The sequence below is a fragment of the Macaca thibetana genome, chromosome 11, assembly GCF_024542745.1.
Source record: "Macaca thibetana thibetana isolate TM-01 chromosome 11, ASM2454274v1, whole genome shotgun sequence".
Taxonomy (NCBI): Eukaryota; Metazoa; Chordata; class Mammalia; order Primates; family Cercopithecidae; genus Macaca; species Macaca thibetana.
The window spans coordinates 88,752,358-88,769,055 of NC_065588.1; the positions used below are offsets into that span (position 1 = coordinate 88,752,358).

Genomic DNA, 16,698 nt, shown 5'->3' on the forward strand with positions numbered 1-16,698 from the left:
AACTACCATATGATTCAGCAACCCAACCACTGGGAATTTACCCAAAGGAAAAGAAACCAGTAATAAAAGAGAATCTATACTCCCATGTTTATTGCAGCACTATTCTCAATAGCCAAGATACAGACTCAACCTAGGTGATCAGATGAATGGACAAAGAAAATGTGGCATATGTACACCATGAAATACTTATCAGCTATAAAAAAGAATTAGCCAAAGCAGTGGTGTGTGCCTGTCATCCCAGCTCCATGGGAGGCTGAGGTGGGAGGATCTCTTGAGGCCGGAAGTTTGAGACCAGCCTGGGCAACGTAAGACTCGGTCTCTAAAAAAACATTAAAAATAGGCCTTCCTTAAAAAAAGAATAAAATCCTGTGATTCACGACAACACAGATGGGACGGAGGACATTAATATTAAGTGAAATTAGCCAGGAACAGCAAGTTAAACCCCACATATTCTCATTTATATGCGGAAGCTAGAAAAAGTTGATCTCATAGAAGTAAAAAGTAGAACAGACGATACCGGAGACTAGAAAAGGCAGGGAGAAGGAAGGGAGAGGGAAAGATTTGTTAACAGATACATAAACAAAATTACAATTAGATGGAGGAAATTAATTCCAGCATCCCGTAGCACTATAGGATGACTATAGTTAATAATGATACATTAATTAGTCTCAAATAGCTAGAAGGAGGATATTGAATATTCCCAACACACGAAAAAAAATGATAATGTATGAGATGATGTACATTTTTAGTATTCGAAAATTGTAAGTTTTAATAGGTTTGATTTTCCTCTCTATAATCTATGTTTTCTTCCTTTATTCCCTCAGTTAACAAATAAATAAAAAGGATAATAAATGTAAAAATAAAATAAAAACTGAATTAGTGTTCCATGCAAACCTGGATGAACTGGTCACTCTACGTCTGCCCATCTAGATGGCTGGTGAAAGTTTCCCAGGCTCCACGCCAAGTTCTTCCACTGCTCACTGGAACTTCCCTAGTCAGGTTGGGCAAATACTAATTTGCAGCAACGGTGAATTTATCACTGACGTTTCTTCAGTTCCCCTCTTTGGCATCTGCTTCTTCTTTTCTGTAATGCTGTTTGTTGAAATGCCCAACATTCTTTTTCTTCCCTAGAGCTATTCAGGGTGACCTTTCTTTTCACATTTTCCCATGCCACTTCCATTATGTCAAAATAAAACAGTCCTGTGTGAACACTGCTCATGACCTTGTTTCCTGCCATGTGAAGATAGGATCGCCTGCTCTTCCTTCTCTTCCTTTTTTTTTTTTTTTTTTTTTTAGAGACAGGATCTGTCTCTGTCACCCAGACTGGAGTGCAGTGGCACAGTCATAGCTTGCTGCAGCCTCGAACTCCTGGACCCAAGCGATCCTCTCGCCTCAGCCTCCTGAGTAGCTGGGACTACAGGTGCGCACCACCATGCCTTCCTAATCTTTTATATATATATACATATACACACAAACACACACACACACACACACACACACACACACACACACACACACACATATATATAGAGAGAGAGAGATGGGGTCTTGCTGTGTCACCCAGGCTGAAGATCAGCTGCTCTTTCTAATGTGTGGTTAGATAAGAAGATCTATCTCCCAGGGGATAAAATACTACCTGGAATAAAGGTATCTTTAAAATAATCACAGAGAAGAAAACATTTTTATAGTATGACAGAGGCAGAGAAAACAGAGAACATTTGTTAAGGCGGGACTTTCACCACTCCCAGTACAATCATCTGTCTGTTACCTGCATACCTTACACGGGTTGGCACTGCTGGGGGTACAAAGTAGATGCCAAACTTCACAATGGTTAGATTCATGTTTAAAGAGCCATTGGATCAAACCTTTGTGAAAGTTTCCAGCTTTTTTCTGTTCCAAATATGTGTCCATTATAAAAGAACCTCAAGAGCACAATTGCCAAGATAGTCTATGTCCGTGAGTATTTCAATGTCTCTCATGAAATCTGTTCCCATCATTACTCAAGATATTATATGAACAGTATTCCACACAAACTAGTCACTCAATAATGATTGATTGGCCAATGGAGGGTCATTATCTAATGCACTACAATCTTTTATGCAAGGGGCCCACAGGAATCAGTATGATCCCATAGGAATCCTTTTCTTTTCCTTTGAGAAAGAAACAGATAGTGGCTTGTATTAGATTTCCTGTGTGTGTTGTGAGGGGGAAAGATATAAAAAGAAACTTGATCAGAGCATAAATGTGAGCCCATGGGATAGGAAAGAATGATGGAATAAAGGAGGAAAACATAGATTATAGACAGGAAAATCAAACCTATTAAAACTCATATTTTTCGAATACTAGACATGTACATTCATTTGAACAAAAGGATGCTGTAAAGCAAGATTTCTCTGTTCTTCCCAGCACTAGCATGCCCAAACTACCTTAGGAAATGAATAGCAGAGTCAAAAGCACCTGAAATTTAAAACAAAAACCAATTTACATTTTATTTAAGAAAAGCAAACAGATGGGACTGCTAATAATGTCAAAGTCTAGTTTACAAAGAGAAAAACAAATCTGGAACCTTAAGTCAAATGAGTTCAAAATAAAAAGCAAACCAATAAACAGAAACCAACATAGACAGAAGTTCCTACCATCTCCCTCAGCCTGTGAAATTCTAGAACTTCTCTTTCCTTCTCCCCTTCTTCTTCTCTCACCTGGAAGATGAGCAGAGTGAACCCTCAGGGGTTGTCAGTTCCCCAGATGGCACCACATTCATAAACCACAAACTCCAGGAGAATGTAGGAAGCTTAGCCAAGGCCAAAGTTCTCTTTGGATCTTCCATATGGGCTTCAAGACAAAAGAAAAAAAAAAGTTTGCTTGAGAATATCTTCATATCTATTAGTTTGAACCATGCAAAATTATAGTTTTTATAGGTAAAATGAGTGTATATTGGCAATTTCAAATGATTGACCCTAATACATTATGCTTTGGGGTATAGAAATATTCAGATCTTAAATATACACAGTTAAATACAAAATCAGGTATATTCCTGTTTCCATAATTAAAGCAAAGAGTGTTTCCTTTGGTCACTACTCCCTCTGACAAGAGGTGTGAACCAAATTCAGAGGCCGGAAAGGTCCAGGTCTGGGTCATTTCTCCATGCCTCACTTGTCCTGCTGTCTTGGTCGGTCATCGTGTTAAGCTGTCTCATAAAACATTTGCTATGGCTTGACTTTCTCCTGATAGGGTGGCTTTCCATCCTTGGCACTTCGTTGGCCTTCTTGGTATGCTTTATGCACTGGTTCTTGTTTCCAAATTGGCATTATTGTTGTTATGATTCCTGCTGCTTTCCCACATTTCCCGTCTTTCTTCTGATCTCTCTCTCGCCTGTACATTTCTTACATTTTCTCCTGTGCTTCCTTCTTCCCATAATCATTGCCCAAGCGTGTCTTCTTTCTTCTCCTTGGCACATTTCCTTTGTCCACTCTCACATATGCAGAGATGGCTCTTGGTTTTCCTTCTGAAATCTCATAGTTTGGAGGTAAACTTGTTAGCAAGGCCACTAAGAGAACAAAAGGGAAACAAACGGGAAACCAAGTCACTATCTCTCTCATTTCCTGGTTTCTAGAAATAAGACCCAAAGAACTCACTGTCTCAGCACTTTCAGCTCAGGCCACACTAGGGTGATCAAACTGAGCTTCTGAGTGCTGATCAAAACCTATAAAACCAAGTAGACCATCTACAAATCTTCACTGGTAATACCATAAAGAATGAAAAGGTCACTAATTGGTAAGACTATATGTGTGATAATTAAATTTAGGTATCAACCTGGCTAGGTTAAAGGATGACCAGGTACCTGGTAAAACATTATTCTGGGTGTGTCTATAAGAGTGTTTTGGGAAGAGATTAGCATTTGAATTGGTGAACTTAGTAAAGCAGATGGCTCTCACCAACAAGGGCAGGCATCATCTAATCTGTCGAAGGCCTGAATAAAACAAAAAGGTAGAGGAAAGGAAAATTTGCTTCTTCTCTTCTTGGTCTAGCATATCATCTTCTCCTGCCCTTGGATATTAGTGCTCCTGGTTAGTGGGCCTTCAGACTTAAACCAGGATTTACCCCTTTGGCTTCCCTGGTTCTCAGTTCTTTGGACTTGGACTGAATTACACTGCCAGCTTTCCTGGTTCTCCAGCTTGCAGATGGCAGATCATGGGACTTCTTGGCCTCCATAATTGTGTGAGCCAATTTCCATTTAATTTACATATCCAGTCATGCATTGCTTAACAATGGAGATATGTTTCTGAGAAATGCATTGTTGAGTGATTTCATCATTGTGCAAACATCATAGAGTGTAATTACACAAACCTAGACAGCATAGACTACTATACACCTAGGCTACATAGTGTAGTCTGTAACATAATGATAAGTATGTATATATCTAACCATATCTAAATGTAGAAAAGGTACAGTAAAAATATGGTATAATCTTATGGGATCACCATCATATATGCAATCCTTTCTAGACTGAAATGCCGTTGTGTAGTGCATAGTTGTATGTGCACGCACACACACACACACACACACATACACACACATCCTATTGGTTCTTTTTGTCAGAAGAGCCCTAAAACAATATGTTATACATTTATATTGACTCTGTTTCAAAATTTATGGTTTTGGTGAAACATATGTGGAGATGGGGTATAGGCATCTGAACTGGGATAGTGTCCTGCTAAAGAATGGATGGGAGGCATCATTTGGGACAAACCCAGGATATCAGCTTATAGGTATCAAGAGCTCAACAAGAGCACTTTATGGCAAAACCCCCCACAAGATCTCTCAGAAGTTGTGAAAAATGTTTCTGCTAAAAGTTTCTTTATGACAGATGATGTTTATGGATAAAATAGGGATTAGCAGGATTCTTTAAATACTTTCAAACACTGACTTTCATTTCTACCAGGCAGTGGGGCCCCAAGTGCAGGGCCGTGGGAAGTGCTAGTCTGAGAGATATTAGGCTGCACTGTCTGTAGAGAATCTGAAAAAATAATAGAGTCAACTGAAATGTAGTTTGGTATCATTATTGCCATGCATCATAATTCTAAATCATACTAGTGGTCAAATACTCTGCCCTGAAAAAAACCTTTTCTTGGTTTGCATTCTAAATAATTGTTGTGGTCACCACTGAGCTTTCAAATATATAAATAGTTTAAAGTTTGCACATTTTTATTATCTGTTCCTTAACAAACATTGAAACTGACATGAAAATTATTATCGGAAACATCCAGGTATACAGTCCCTGACTCATAAGGACTCAGGTAAATACTTAGGGTAGTTCATGGCCCTAGTCTCTGGGGTACCACATGTTTCTTCTTCAAATCACAGATTCAAAATCAAGAATGATAACACAGTGATTGTATAGACAAAATAACTGAACCAAAATTTCTTGCTTCTGTCATTCTGTTGAAACACTTAGAGTTTTTACTAGTGCTTCAAATTCTGAACAGTAAAACAGAGTGTGAATGTCATGTTGGAATATTTTTGGCTTTTTAGACACAAATTTTAAGTATGTGAAATATTTTTACAAGACTAAGTAACATCATTGAAATTACAGCTTTCTTCTTTTTAAAACTGGTATTTGTTTTAAAATGGAAGAGTAAATCAAGAAAAATATAATTGTTACTGATTATTACAAGGTTATTACTGAAAAAGAAATGTATGGAATAGAGGAGGAAGGGGTTAACACACGATCTGGCCTGGGTGTTGAACATACCAATAAGCCACTGCTTCCAGGGAATGCCTAAGACAGAGCTGGCTCGGCGTGTTGGGTCACGGCATGTAAGGAAACTGCTGGGCTACATGCCACCGTCCTCAGTTGTCCAGATAAATAACCCCATAGCCCCTGGGGAAATAATAATCTTTAATTATGATATAGCTGACACCATTCAAAGCACTACACTAAGTCCTTTATGTGAATTAACTTTCGTCAAATTTATTTTTCACAAATAACCCAAATATGTATACCATTATTATCCTACTTTACAGAAGGAGAAACTGAGCTCCTAAAGTTAAATACCTAACCCAAGTTAAGACTGCTAGTCACCCTAGGCTATTAACTCAGGCAGTCTAACTCAGGTATGATAGCATTATGCTGCTGTCTCCAGCTTTGACTATGCCTGAATTATAGCATCATACATCTAACTAAAAAGCTAAAGGAATTAAAATGAGCCATAGGACTCAATTTAATAAAAGGAGAGAGGCCGGGCGCGGTGGCTCACGCCTGTAATCCCAGCACTTTGGGAGGCCGAGGCGGGCGGATCACAAGGTCAGGAGATCGAGACCACGATGAAACCCCGTCTCTACTAAAAATACAAAAAAAATTAGCCGGGCGCGGTTGTGGGCGCCTGTAGTCCCAGCTACTCGGGAGGCTGAGGCAGGAGAATGGCGTGAACCCGGGAGGCGGAGCTTGCAGTGAGCCGAGATCACGCCACTGCACTCCAGCCTGGGTGACAGAGCAAGACTCCGTCTCAAAAAATAAAATAAAATAAAATAAAATTAAAAAAATAAATAAATAAATAAATAAATAAAAGGAGAGAAAATATTGGGGTTAAGTGATAATGCAGAGTTTTAAATATTTTTGTGAAAGGGCCAGAGATTATTACCAGTGTGACAAAAAAATTAAAAGGTTGGGGGAAGAAGAAAAAAAAAGAGGGAGGTCTGAGAAACAGAAATATCAGAGGAAGGAAATAAAGGAGGGTGAGACTAAATTCTCTTTTAGCATCCAGATTCCACAGATTCCACAAATCACATTTCTTTTTTTACCAACTAAGGAAAAATAACACTTGACCTAACATTTCATTGCAGTTGGCTAAAGGATGCTAGAAAAACTGTATTTCAGTGGTTTGCTCTAACTTCTTCAGGAATAAAGAAAAGTGACAAAAAGATCAGAGAAGAGAAGAAAGGAAACTATCAGAAAAATACAGAATTGGAGTAGGATATGACATATTTGGGTTTAAGGTAAAATTTTACATTGTAATCTTAAGTATCTTGATACTTCATTTTGGTCCCTGGAACAGCAGCATCAGAATCTGCTGAGGGCTTGTTAAAAAGGCAGAATCTCGGGTCCTACCGCAGACTCACTGAATCAGAATCTATGTACTGACAAGAGGCCCCGGGATTCATATGCACAGTAGAGCTGGAGAAGTTGCGTTGTAGCCTGTGATTGTTTTCTGTAACTTAGTATTTCTGAGTTTTCCCAAGGAAGAAAACCCAGGCCTCAGCTTCTGACAGACTTGTGTTTCTCCTTTACTTACTAGCTGCATGACTCCTGAGCAAGGAAATCAATCTTTATGTGCCTCAGTTTCCTCATCTATAAACTGGGGACTATAATCATCATCTCCCAGACTTGTTTTGAGGATGCTCAATAAATGCTCCTTTCATTCCTCCATTTACAAACTTGCCGCAGACAATTCTGCTAGCAGCCTTTGTGCTATTATCTGTTTTCTAAACTTAGTAATTGAGTGTTATCTGGAGACTAAACTCTGAAATCAATAAGCTGATTATTTATTTATTTTCTCAAAACAACAGAATATGATTTAGCAAATTACCTCTTAAGATATTATTTTGCACTTCTATATTCTCCTACCCTGAGTTGATGTGTGAGCAATATGTCACTTCCACAAAGCCAGGTATATATACATTACGGACAGGTAAGTAAAAACATATTATTTATTCTAGGTTTTTGTCCAAGAGTTTTAAATTTCAACTGTTGTGCATGTGTTGGTAACGTAAAACAAATTCAGTACGGTAGTATTCAGTACAGTATTTAAGCCCCTGTACTTAAACATATTTCTTGTACCAGTGAAGTTACGTGAAAACCAAATTTGTGTGATATATTGTAGATGAAAGTAAATTAGTCTTTATGTTCCCCACAAATTGAAATGCATTTCAAAAACTCTGTGTTGTGTATGTGTGTGTGTGTGAGAGAGAGAGACAGAGAGAGTGTGTGTGTGTATGTGAGAGAGAGAGAGTGTGTGTGTGTATGTGAGAGAGAGAGTGTGTGTGTGTGTATGTGAGAGAGAGAGAGAGAGAGAGACCCTTTGGTTGCCTCCATAAGCTGGCTGCTATGATTAATAAGACCAAGTTTTCCAAAGAAAATGAGATCATAACAAAAGCCCTCTTTATGCCTATCTTTTATCAGGGGCAAAAAGGAAAGAGACAAAACAGCATGAGATGATGAGACCAAGTGATGAAAATTCATTCACAATGATTACTTTCAAGAGTAATTTCTCTTGGGTAATTCAGCAGCCTGTTACTATGGCTCTCTGGAGTGATAGCTAATGTAAATGAAGCCACTAAAAGTGGATTATCCTGACAAGAATATACTCAACCAATAATGCAACAGAAATCCATTCAAAGCATTCGGGAAAAATTCAAAAGAATAAATATTCCTTTTTTTTTTTTTTAAGTTAATGACCTATGATCCATTTCTTCCCTAACAAGCAGCAAGCACTTAAAAATATCCAGCCAGGATGAAATGGAAACCCACCTGACTTGTTAATATTTTTGTTTGGTTCCAGGGACTCAGATTCTAAGCCAAATTCTTTGACTGCACTTGGCAAACATCTCGAATTATTTTTGCCAACTTTTCTTTATCTTGGAAAAAAAAAATATTTCATGAATGGGTGTCACGGGACCCAAAATTGATTAATTTTTAAAAACCTTTCTTGCAGATACGTATGACACCCTAAAAAATTTATCAGAAACAAAGTAAGTACTGTATAGTGTGAAAAATTCTTAAAAGACATCCTCTTTTACAAACTCACAAAAACAGCCTTTGGAATACCCACATGAAGTAGCTGTTGTTTTTGCTTTCTATATACCTACATCTTGGCTATTATGAAAAGACTGGTTTTTGGCCAGGTGTGGTGGCTCATGCCTGTAACCCCAGCACTTTGGGAGGTCAAGGGGGGCAGATCATCTGAGATCAGGAGTTTGAAACCAGCCTTGTCAACATGGTGAAACCTAGTCTTTACTAAAAATAACAAAAGTTAGCCAGGCGTGGTGAGAGGCGCCTGTAGTCCCAGCTACTCGGGAAGCTAAGGCAGGAGAGTCACTTGAACTCAGGAGTCAGAGGTTGCAGCAAGCTGAGATCATGCTACTGCACTCCAGCCTTGCGACAGAGCAAGATTCTATCTCAAAAAAAAAAAAAAAAAAAAAAAAAAAAAAAAAGACTGTTTTTTCCAACAGCTATTCCAACCCCTCTGCATGGAAATATTCACCCAATCAATTGTTTTCCTAGTTTGGGTAAAGGCCTTCTGGGCAGGACTGGAGTGGGACACACAGAGGAGCAGCTGCAAACTATGTTTAGAAGCATGTCTGGGAAATGTCATGCCAGAAAAGACATATTCAAAGGTAGGCTTTGCATGAACGGAAAAGGAGGGTAATTCTATGTAGAGCAGAGCCTCTTATTTGGAGTGAGAGAAGCAGAAGTGGGGAAGCCATGGGAATTATGCTTTTCATTAGCCAAATTTGCAGGTAGGAGGATTGGCTAAGAAAAGGGAAGTCATCTTGGCTGAGGCTCATGAAACCAGGTGTAAAGAAAGCGGACTAGATCAATTTCATCCATTACAGGAAGAGGAGCCGTGAGAGATAATCCAGAAATTGTTGGGATTTGATGGTAGACGGTATTTTGGGACTATTCCATTTGAAATGAGAAGGCACCTGACATTCTTTGAATTCCTTTCAAGCAAAAGATTAAACTCACCCATGAGTTGACTCAGAAAAACATAAAAAGTATTGTTGCTCTGCTCAAAGTTTTATCTAACTCATTCTCACTTCTTATTTCATGATGAAATGACATAAAAGAGGTGTTTTTTGTTTGTTTGTTTGTTTGTTTTCTGGACCCAAGGCAAGGCAGCTACCTGGTCAGAGCTGTTTTATTTGTCTATGCTGTGGGGAGAAAATGGTTAACTGACTATGGAAGGCAGCCATTAAGATGTTCCCATGTGAGTGAACTTTCCAGGGTTCCCAGCTTCTGCATCCTTCCCCGTCCCTCATTTCCATTGTTGGTGATGACAAGGTCTCTCCCATTAGCCTCATGGAGTTCTCTCTCATTTATTAAAATTTGCTTTCAGGAAAAATTTTGAAAATGTGCCGATAATGCCTGATTGGCCCTTTATCCTAAAGGCTTAAACTGGAGGAAGGAAGCTAAACTGAGAAATTTTGCAAATCATTGAGCCAAAAATGTATTAATATCAAGATCTATCATTTATTGACTAGTATGTGGCAGGCAGTGCCCTTTTATTTAGGCAGGGAGGGTTGGTTGGGGGGAGTGGGGTTCACACCTCTTAAAGAGGTGCTATCTTCTCCTATATAAATCATGTAAGTCAAGAGAATAAGAAGTTGTCTTTGGTTGGTTGTATTCAGGACATTAGAGTATGCAGTAGAAGATCCCAAGAGATCTTCAGATCATTTTAGGGTAAGAAATGCCAATACCGCCGGGCACGGTGGCTCATGCCTGTAATATCAGCACTTTGGGAGGCTGAGGCGGGTGGCTCATGAGGTCAGGAGATCGAGACCATCCTGGCTAACATGGTGAAACCCCGTCTGTACTAAAAATACAAAAAATTAGCCTGGCGTGGTGGCGGGTGCCTATAGTCCCAGCTACTCGGGAGGCTGAGGCAGGAGAATGGCGTGAACCCGGGAGGCAGAGCTTGCAGTGAGCCAAGATAGTGTCACTGCACTCCAGCCTGGGGGACAGAGTGAGACTCCATCAAAAAAAAAAAAAAAAAAAAGCCAATACCAGTAGAAATAGAGCCAAATCACAAACATAAGCTAAACAAATGTTGGCAGTGTAGCCTGGTGGTTAAGAGAGCAGACTCTTAACTAGAACCCTGCATTCCATGTCCTCACTCCAGACCCTCACTGTGGGTTTCTAATTTAACCCCTGTTGCTTACCAGTGGCAGTCTTAAGGCATTCCTTAAGTTGGTTGTGTCTCAATTTGTTCATCTGTGAAGGGATACGATGACAGTAGTGTCTACTTTATAGGATTACTGTGAGCATTAAATGAGTTAATAATGTATTTGTAAAGTGCTTAAAATGCTGCTCCAAAAGAGTTTGTTAAACACTTAAGAACTGATTTACTTGCATGTAGACTGACAGTTCTCAATAACTGGAAATGACCAAGCATAGGCCCTGGAATATAAGCAGATCTCCATGAAGGCAAAAATGTTAATTTCTTTTGTTCAGTCCTGTGCCCAGATCAATACCTAGTGATCACACTCAAGAGATATTGTTGAATGAATCAATGAACCTACCAAGGTAGTTACATAAAAGAGTTCTGCATGAGTAGAAATCTGGGCAAAGTGACCTCCAAGGAAATTTCCACTTTTAGATTCTGTGATTTCCTTAAGGAACTGAAAATTGGTGTGATACAATATAAAAAATGTGCCTATATGATTTGAGAAAAACTTATTTTCTTTCCCTCTTTTTTCCTTCCTTTCTTCCTTCCTTCATTCCCGCCTTCCTTTCTTCTTCTTTCTCTCTTTTTTTCATTCTTTCTTTTCTTTTTCTTTATTTCTTTCTTTCTGTCTTTCTTTCTCTTTCTTTTTCTTTCTTCCTTTCTTTTTTCCTTTTAAGAAGAACATGTCTGTTAGATGAATGCCTGTTTCTAGTTAAAAGGTTAAACAGGAAAGTGAAGCACAATTATCAAGGGTCTCCAGTCATCCCCACATGTTCCTAATCATTATCTTCTTTTACAGTTTCATATCTCCAGTCTTTTCATTGGGTCAGGTTGGCATTTCACTGCCCTTTGTGTGTGTGACAAGTGAAAATAGGGAAAGAAAAGAAACTCAAGTGAAGAAAACCAGAATCTGTGCAGCAGATCCGAGATGTTTCAGCTGCTTCCCACGTACCTGCCTCATCAAGCCCCAGCATCCATCTCCTTGCTCATCTTACACCCCGTGTGCAGGACAGGCCCACTATTCGTTTATCAGAACAAAGCCTCTCCCACTATTCTGGTTCACCCTTCACTTAGCCAGATATACAAGAATATCTGCCCAGATGACCTGCCTCACCTGGGAGCTCAGAGGAGCTCAGATTCCATTACTATCACACCAATGACAGATCTCCCAGCAACAATCACAGAAAAGACTAACTGCCCCCAAAATCTCCCTTCCAAAACACAGTTCTCCTCATTCTCCCAAGAAACCGGAATGTGACTGCTCACTTCTCTAAGGACCTGAAAACAATTGGCCATTTCAGTTATTTAAATCAACTTTAAAAATTTCAACCCCCAAAATATTAAACCATTTTGGTTGGAATGATAAAATAACTAACTTGCTGACAGTTGCTTGGACTATTTGCAGAAATGGAAAAAAATACTTCTAATCAGGTCAAATCACTCTGCCTTTGGGATTCTAAATTTACTCATATTCTCAAAGAAATATATTCAGTCATAGTAGGGAAAATAGGATTATTCCTTTAGCTCAATAAGCAACCAGAAGTTATTTCTTCAAATCTTGACATTTAATCAATTAGAAATTGATTTTCTGGAAAACTGTTTCCTATGAAACTATCTCTGCCTGCAGGATTTTTCTTTTACAATCCAGACTATAGAAGGAAATTCGCAACCTGGACTTTCACCTCCATTGGTCAGAGTTTCACTGACCAATTCCCACCTCTGCGTTACACCTAACAGAAGTTTTTGCCTCTGTTTTCTCTTCACATACTCCAACAGTTACAAATGGTTGTTATTATTAGGCATCTTTTATTTTGTGACCCCTGATTATATGGTCCACTAAATTTTGACCTAATCACAAAAGATTGGTAAAATTTTTTAACATATTAATAATATTTTATGTGTCAATATCTTAGCATGTATCGATTAAGACAGAGGTCTTAACATTCTCTTTTTGAAAAAGAATATTAAGATTCAGAGATATTAAGAGATTCTCCCAGGATTACAGTTAGGTAACAGAGCTGGATTTTAGTCCAGGTCCATCTACAACTCTAACATATGTATACCCTTTTTATAACATGGCATGAATTCAGCGTAAAGGGGTCTTCAGTCATCTAAGTCAGGGATCAGCAAACTTTTGCTAAAAAGGACTAAAAAGAATATTTCAGGCTTTGTGGACCCTGTGGTCTCTATCACAACTGTTCAAATCACCATGTAGTGTAAAAGGAGCTATAAACAATATAAACTAACCAATGTGATTATTTTATGGAATTTTTAAAAACTCTTTATTTACAAAAGCAGCTGGCAGGTCAGATCTCACTTATGGGTCATAGTTCTCTGACCTCTGACCTGATAAAATCTTATATTTGTGGACAACATTTAGACTGTGACCTGCTGCGTAAGAATGAGAAGCTCTGTCAACTGAAGATCAAGGCTGGAGCTATGAAAGCAAAGAGCTGCCTGGTGTTAATGATAAGAGGGATAGTTAAAGTTAGAAGATTCCAACTGTAAGATGCACAGAGAATAACGACCATAGACTCCTGAACAAGAATGTCTGGACTTCTGGCTTGGGTACTCTGGTTGTATGGTCTTGGCCATGTTACCTAATCTCCCCAGGCCTCCTTTTTCTTATCATTAAATGAAGATAATAAAAGTATTTTCCTCAGAGGGCTGTAAGAATAAAATGAGCTAACACATGTCAAGTACATAGAATAGGGCCAAGCCTATATTAATTTATCAATAAATGCCAGATACATATTAGTTCTTTATGTTTTTATTCATTATCATAGAATGTTTATCTACAGATTGGCATTGTAAGGATGGAGTTAAAATTTTATATATATGAAGGGAAACTATTCCTGTTACTATTGATCTGCATCACATTACCCCGAATTTGATGGCTTAAAGTAACAACATTCATTTTGCAAACAAATTTAAAATTTGAGGAGGGCTTGTCTGGGAAGACTCGTCTCTGGTCTATGTGGTATCAGCAGGGGGAGGCTTGATGGACTGGCACATGTACTTCCAGAATGGCCCACTTGCATACCTGCCAAGTTGGTGCTGGCTTTTGGCTGGGAGCTAAGCTAGGGCTGAGTGCTAGAGTTCCTGGGAGGTTCCTTGTGGCCTGAGCTTCCTCACAGCAAGGCAGCTGCGGTGCAACAGTGAGCATTTCAAGAGAGAGCTAGAATGACACTGTATTACTGTGTAAGACCTAGCCTGGGAATTAATGTAGCATCACTTCCATCCCATTCTATTTTTTAAAAGTGAGTTATTAAGGTCACCCTATATTCAAGGGGATAGGAATTAGACTTCATCTGTAATAAGAAAAGTGTTTTTAAAAATTGTAGACATGTTTAAAAATTCTGAAGTCCACTTACTGGTTACAAATTATTTATATATACATGCAAAATACACTCCTACACTCTCACCTTAGAAGACTCAGTAGCAGGTACAGACGAAGTCCTTCAGGAGAGATTTCTTATGTATTTATCCTCTCAATCTGAAGACTTGTAAACTAAGAGACAAGTTATTTGCAACCTACATACCCAATATTCAATGGTAAAATATATATAGGACAGCCACTATAGACACTCTTGTTTTAAATAGAGGAAAATCAGAGCACATGACAGTCATTGGCTCATAGTAACTCTGATATCCAGACAGCAAACACTACAGGTCTCTTTGTAGGTCTCAGTCCTGCTGCCTGGATTCCCTACTGCTTCTTGGGTCTTCCCTCCAGGTTCTTGGTTCTTGGCCCTCTTTTCATTTAATACTATTTCTGTTCCTTTTAGCTCAAGCTGTCAAAATGTGTTTGTACAATTCTGTTTAAAATTCCGGGACTTCCTGTGATTCTTATTAGAGAATACTCCATTAGACAAAAATCTGTTTGACGTAAGTCATTCTCTACCCGAGATCCCTGTAAGGCTGTGATGGGACTACATAACCTTAAGATTACTAGAAGATTTATTGTTTAACTGAGAGAATCTGCCTAGCATATGCTTAGATCCTTAGAGGAACTCTGTTTCAAAGGGCTTATGAGACATTACCTTATATCTTTCTAAGGTCCAAACAAAAGGTCTTTGGCTTTTGAATTTGATCTTTGAGCTGATATCTTTTCTTAATTTGAGAATCCTCTGCTCTGTGGAGAGACTGAGAAAGAGAAATAGTTTTATATTTGAGTGTAACATCAATTAATATTAAACATCTTGGATCTTCAATAGATTATCTTAAAATTTTCCTGAAAATGTAACAGTTCCTGTTTTTAAAATTCATTTTCCCCACACACTTATTATATATGACTAAAAGAATCTCCCTGGCATTTTCAACATTCTGGTTGGAATTTTTCTTAGCCCAATCTACCAGTTTATTAGGTATATTTTATATTTTCCATGTCACTGCAGGTGACAATCTTGCTAAACTTTCTGCCACTACATAACAAGGATTCCTTTCTCCAGTTTTCAGTAACAATCTACCAATAGCCTGCTCAAGGTCTACCAAGATTCTACTAAAAGTCTCTTTCAGCCCCTTCCAGCTTCTGTCCACCAACCAGTACCAGAAGCAATATCCATGTTTTAGATTTCATTATAGTGGCATCTAGTTTCGAGTTCTCAGAACCTGTTTTGATCACGTTTCACTGTTTCCAAAACATCCCAAAACAGTAGCTTAAGACAGTAACACTTATTTTGCTCACAGGCTGTACAGGAAGCATGGCTGGTAAGGTTTCAGGAAATATACAATCATGGTGGAAGGCAAACGATGTATGTCTTACATGGCGAGAGCAGGAGGAAGAGAAGGGGAAGGTGCCACACACTTTTTAAAAACCTAGATCTCATGAAAACTTACTCACTATCATGAGAATAGCAAAGAAGAAATCTGCCTCCATGGTCCAGTCACCTCCCACCAGACCCCTCCTCCCACACTGGGGATTACAATTCAACATGAGATTTGGGCAGGGACACAAATCCAGACCATATCAGTTGGCAAACCTTTTTTAAGAAAGTAATGACATCAACTCCTTGGGGAATGTGGATTGGGAGAGAATATTGGAGAGGATCCAGGGAAAGTGAAGATATAAAGTTCTTTAAACATAAATAGATCTATCTTTTTAGGGAAGTAGAATATGTCATTTAGGATAGGGAAAGTTGAAGATGTTACTCTATTCAGCTTTAGGGAAACTCCAGGGTGCAACCTGATGTCCTATGAATATTAGGCTTGTGGAAAGTGCTCCATTGGAAGAAGGCAGAAAATGTCCCGCTGCACAGGGATCAATATCTTCATGCCACGTCTTGCAAATGCAGACAGGGAGCTTGCTCTAAATTCGTGTTGCATTTTAGAAAGTTACAGAGAATATTTCTTTATATCTTCTTTATTTTTGCCTTTGATAGGAGATTGCCAGGGATTCAGTTATTATAATTTTACATTTATTCACCCCCTTCTGGGAGAATCTCATACCTTTTTTACCAGAGAGGCCAAGGTCACAATTAAGATTAGGGAGACAATACAGAGTCAAGACACCTGAATTTTGCCACACTAATCTTGGGCCACTTTAATTGGTGTTTCTGGGCCTCATTTTTATTACTATTATTATTAATTATTTTATTATTGTGTGTATAGGGGCTGGAAGATAGTGACTTCTATTAGAATTTATTCTTATAAACAATGCTGTGTGGCTCTTGGATTAAGAAGTAAATAGAAAACAAAGTGTCTTTGAACTGTTGTCTCTTCTGGGTCTTCCCAGAGTGCTACCATGGTGGGATTA

At 38.6% G+C, this 16,698-nt stretch overlaps 1 protein-coding gene and 1 long non-coding RNA gene across 3 annotated transcripts in view; one reads left to right on the plus strand and one right to left on the minus strand.

Moving 5' to 3' along the window:
• Positions 1 to 2,458: 2,458 nt before the first annotated feature.
• Positions 2,459 to 16,698, minus strand: part of LOC126930315 (putative uncharacterized protein CLLU1-AS1) — a 34,589-nt gene continuing 20,349 nt past the window's right edge. Inside the window, exons 1-4 of one of the 2 annotated variants that reach the window (XM_050747216.1) lie at positions 10,939 to 10,992; positions 4,928 to 5,017; positions 3,373 to 3,547; positions 2,459 to 2,832 (exon numbers count right to left, since the gene is read on the minus strand). In XM_050747216.1, the coding sequence (XP_050603173.1) occupies positions 3,384 to 3,547; positions 4,928 to 5,017; positions 10,939 to 10,990 (306 nt within the window). In that variant the 5' untranslated portion in view covers positions 10,991 to 10,992 and the 3' untranslated portion in view covers positions 2,459 to 2,832; positions 3,373 to 3,383. Of the gene's footprint in view, positions 2,833 to 3,372; positions 3,548 to 4,927; positions 5,018 to 10,938; positions 10,993 to 16,698 lie in introns of those variants that run through there. The other variant, XM_050747217.1, reaches the window with a different exon arrangement.
• Positions 3,897 to 13,704, plus strand: LOC126930326 (uncharacterized). The gene is made up of 3 exons (XR_007717575.1): positions 3,897 to 4,218; positions 8,180 to 8,748; positions 11,743 to 13,704. It is a non-coding gene; the product is annotated as an uncharacterized LOC126930326 (long non-coding RNA).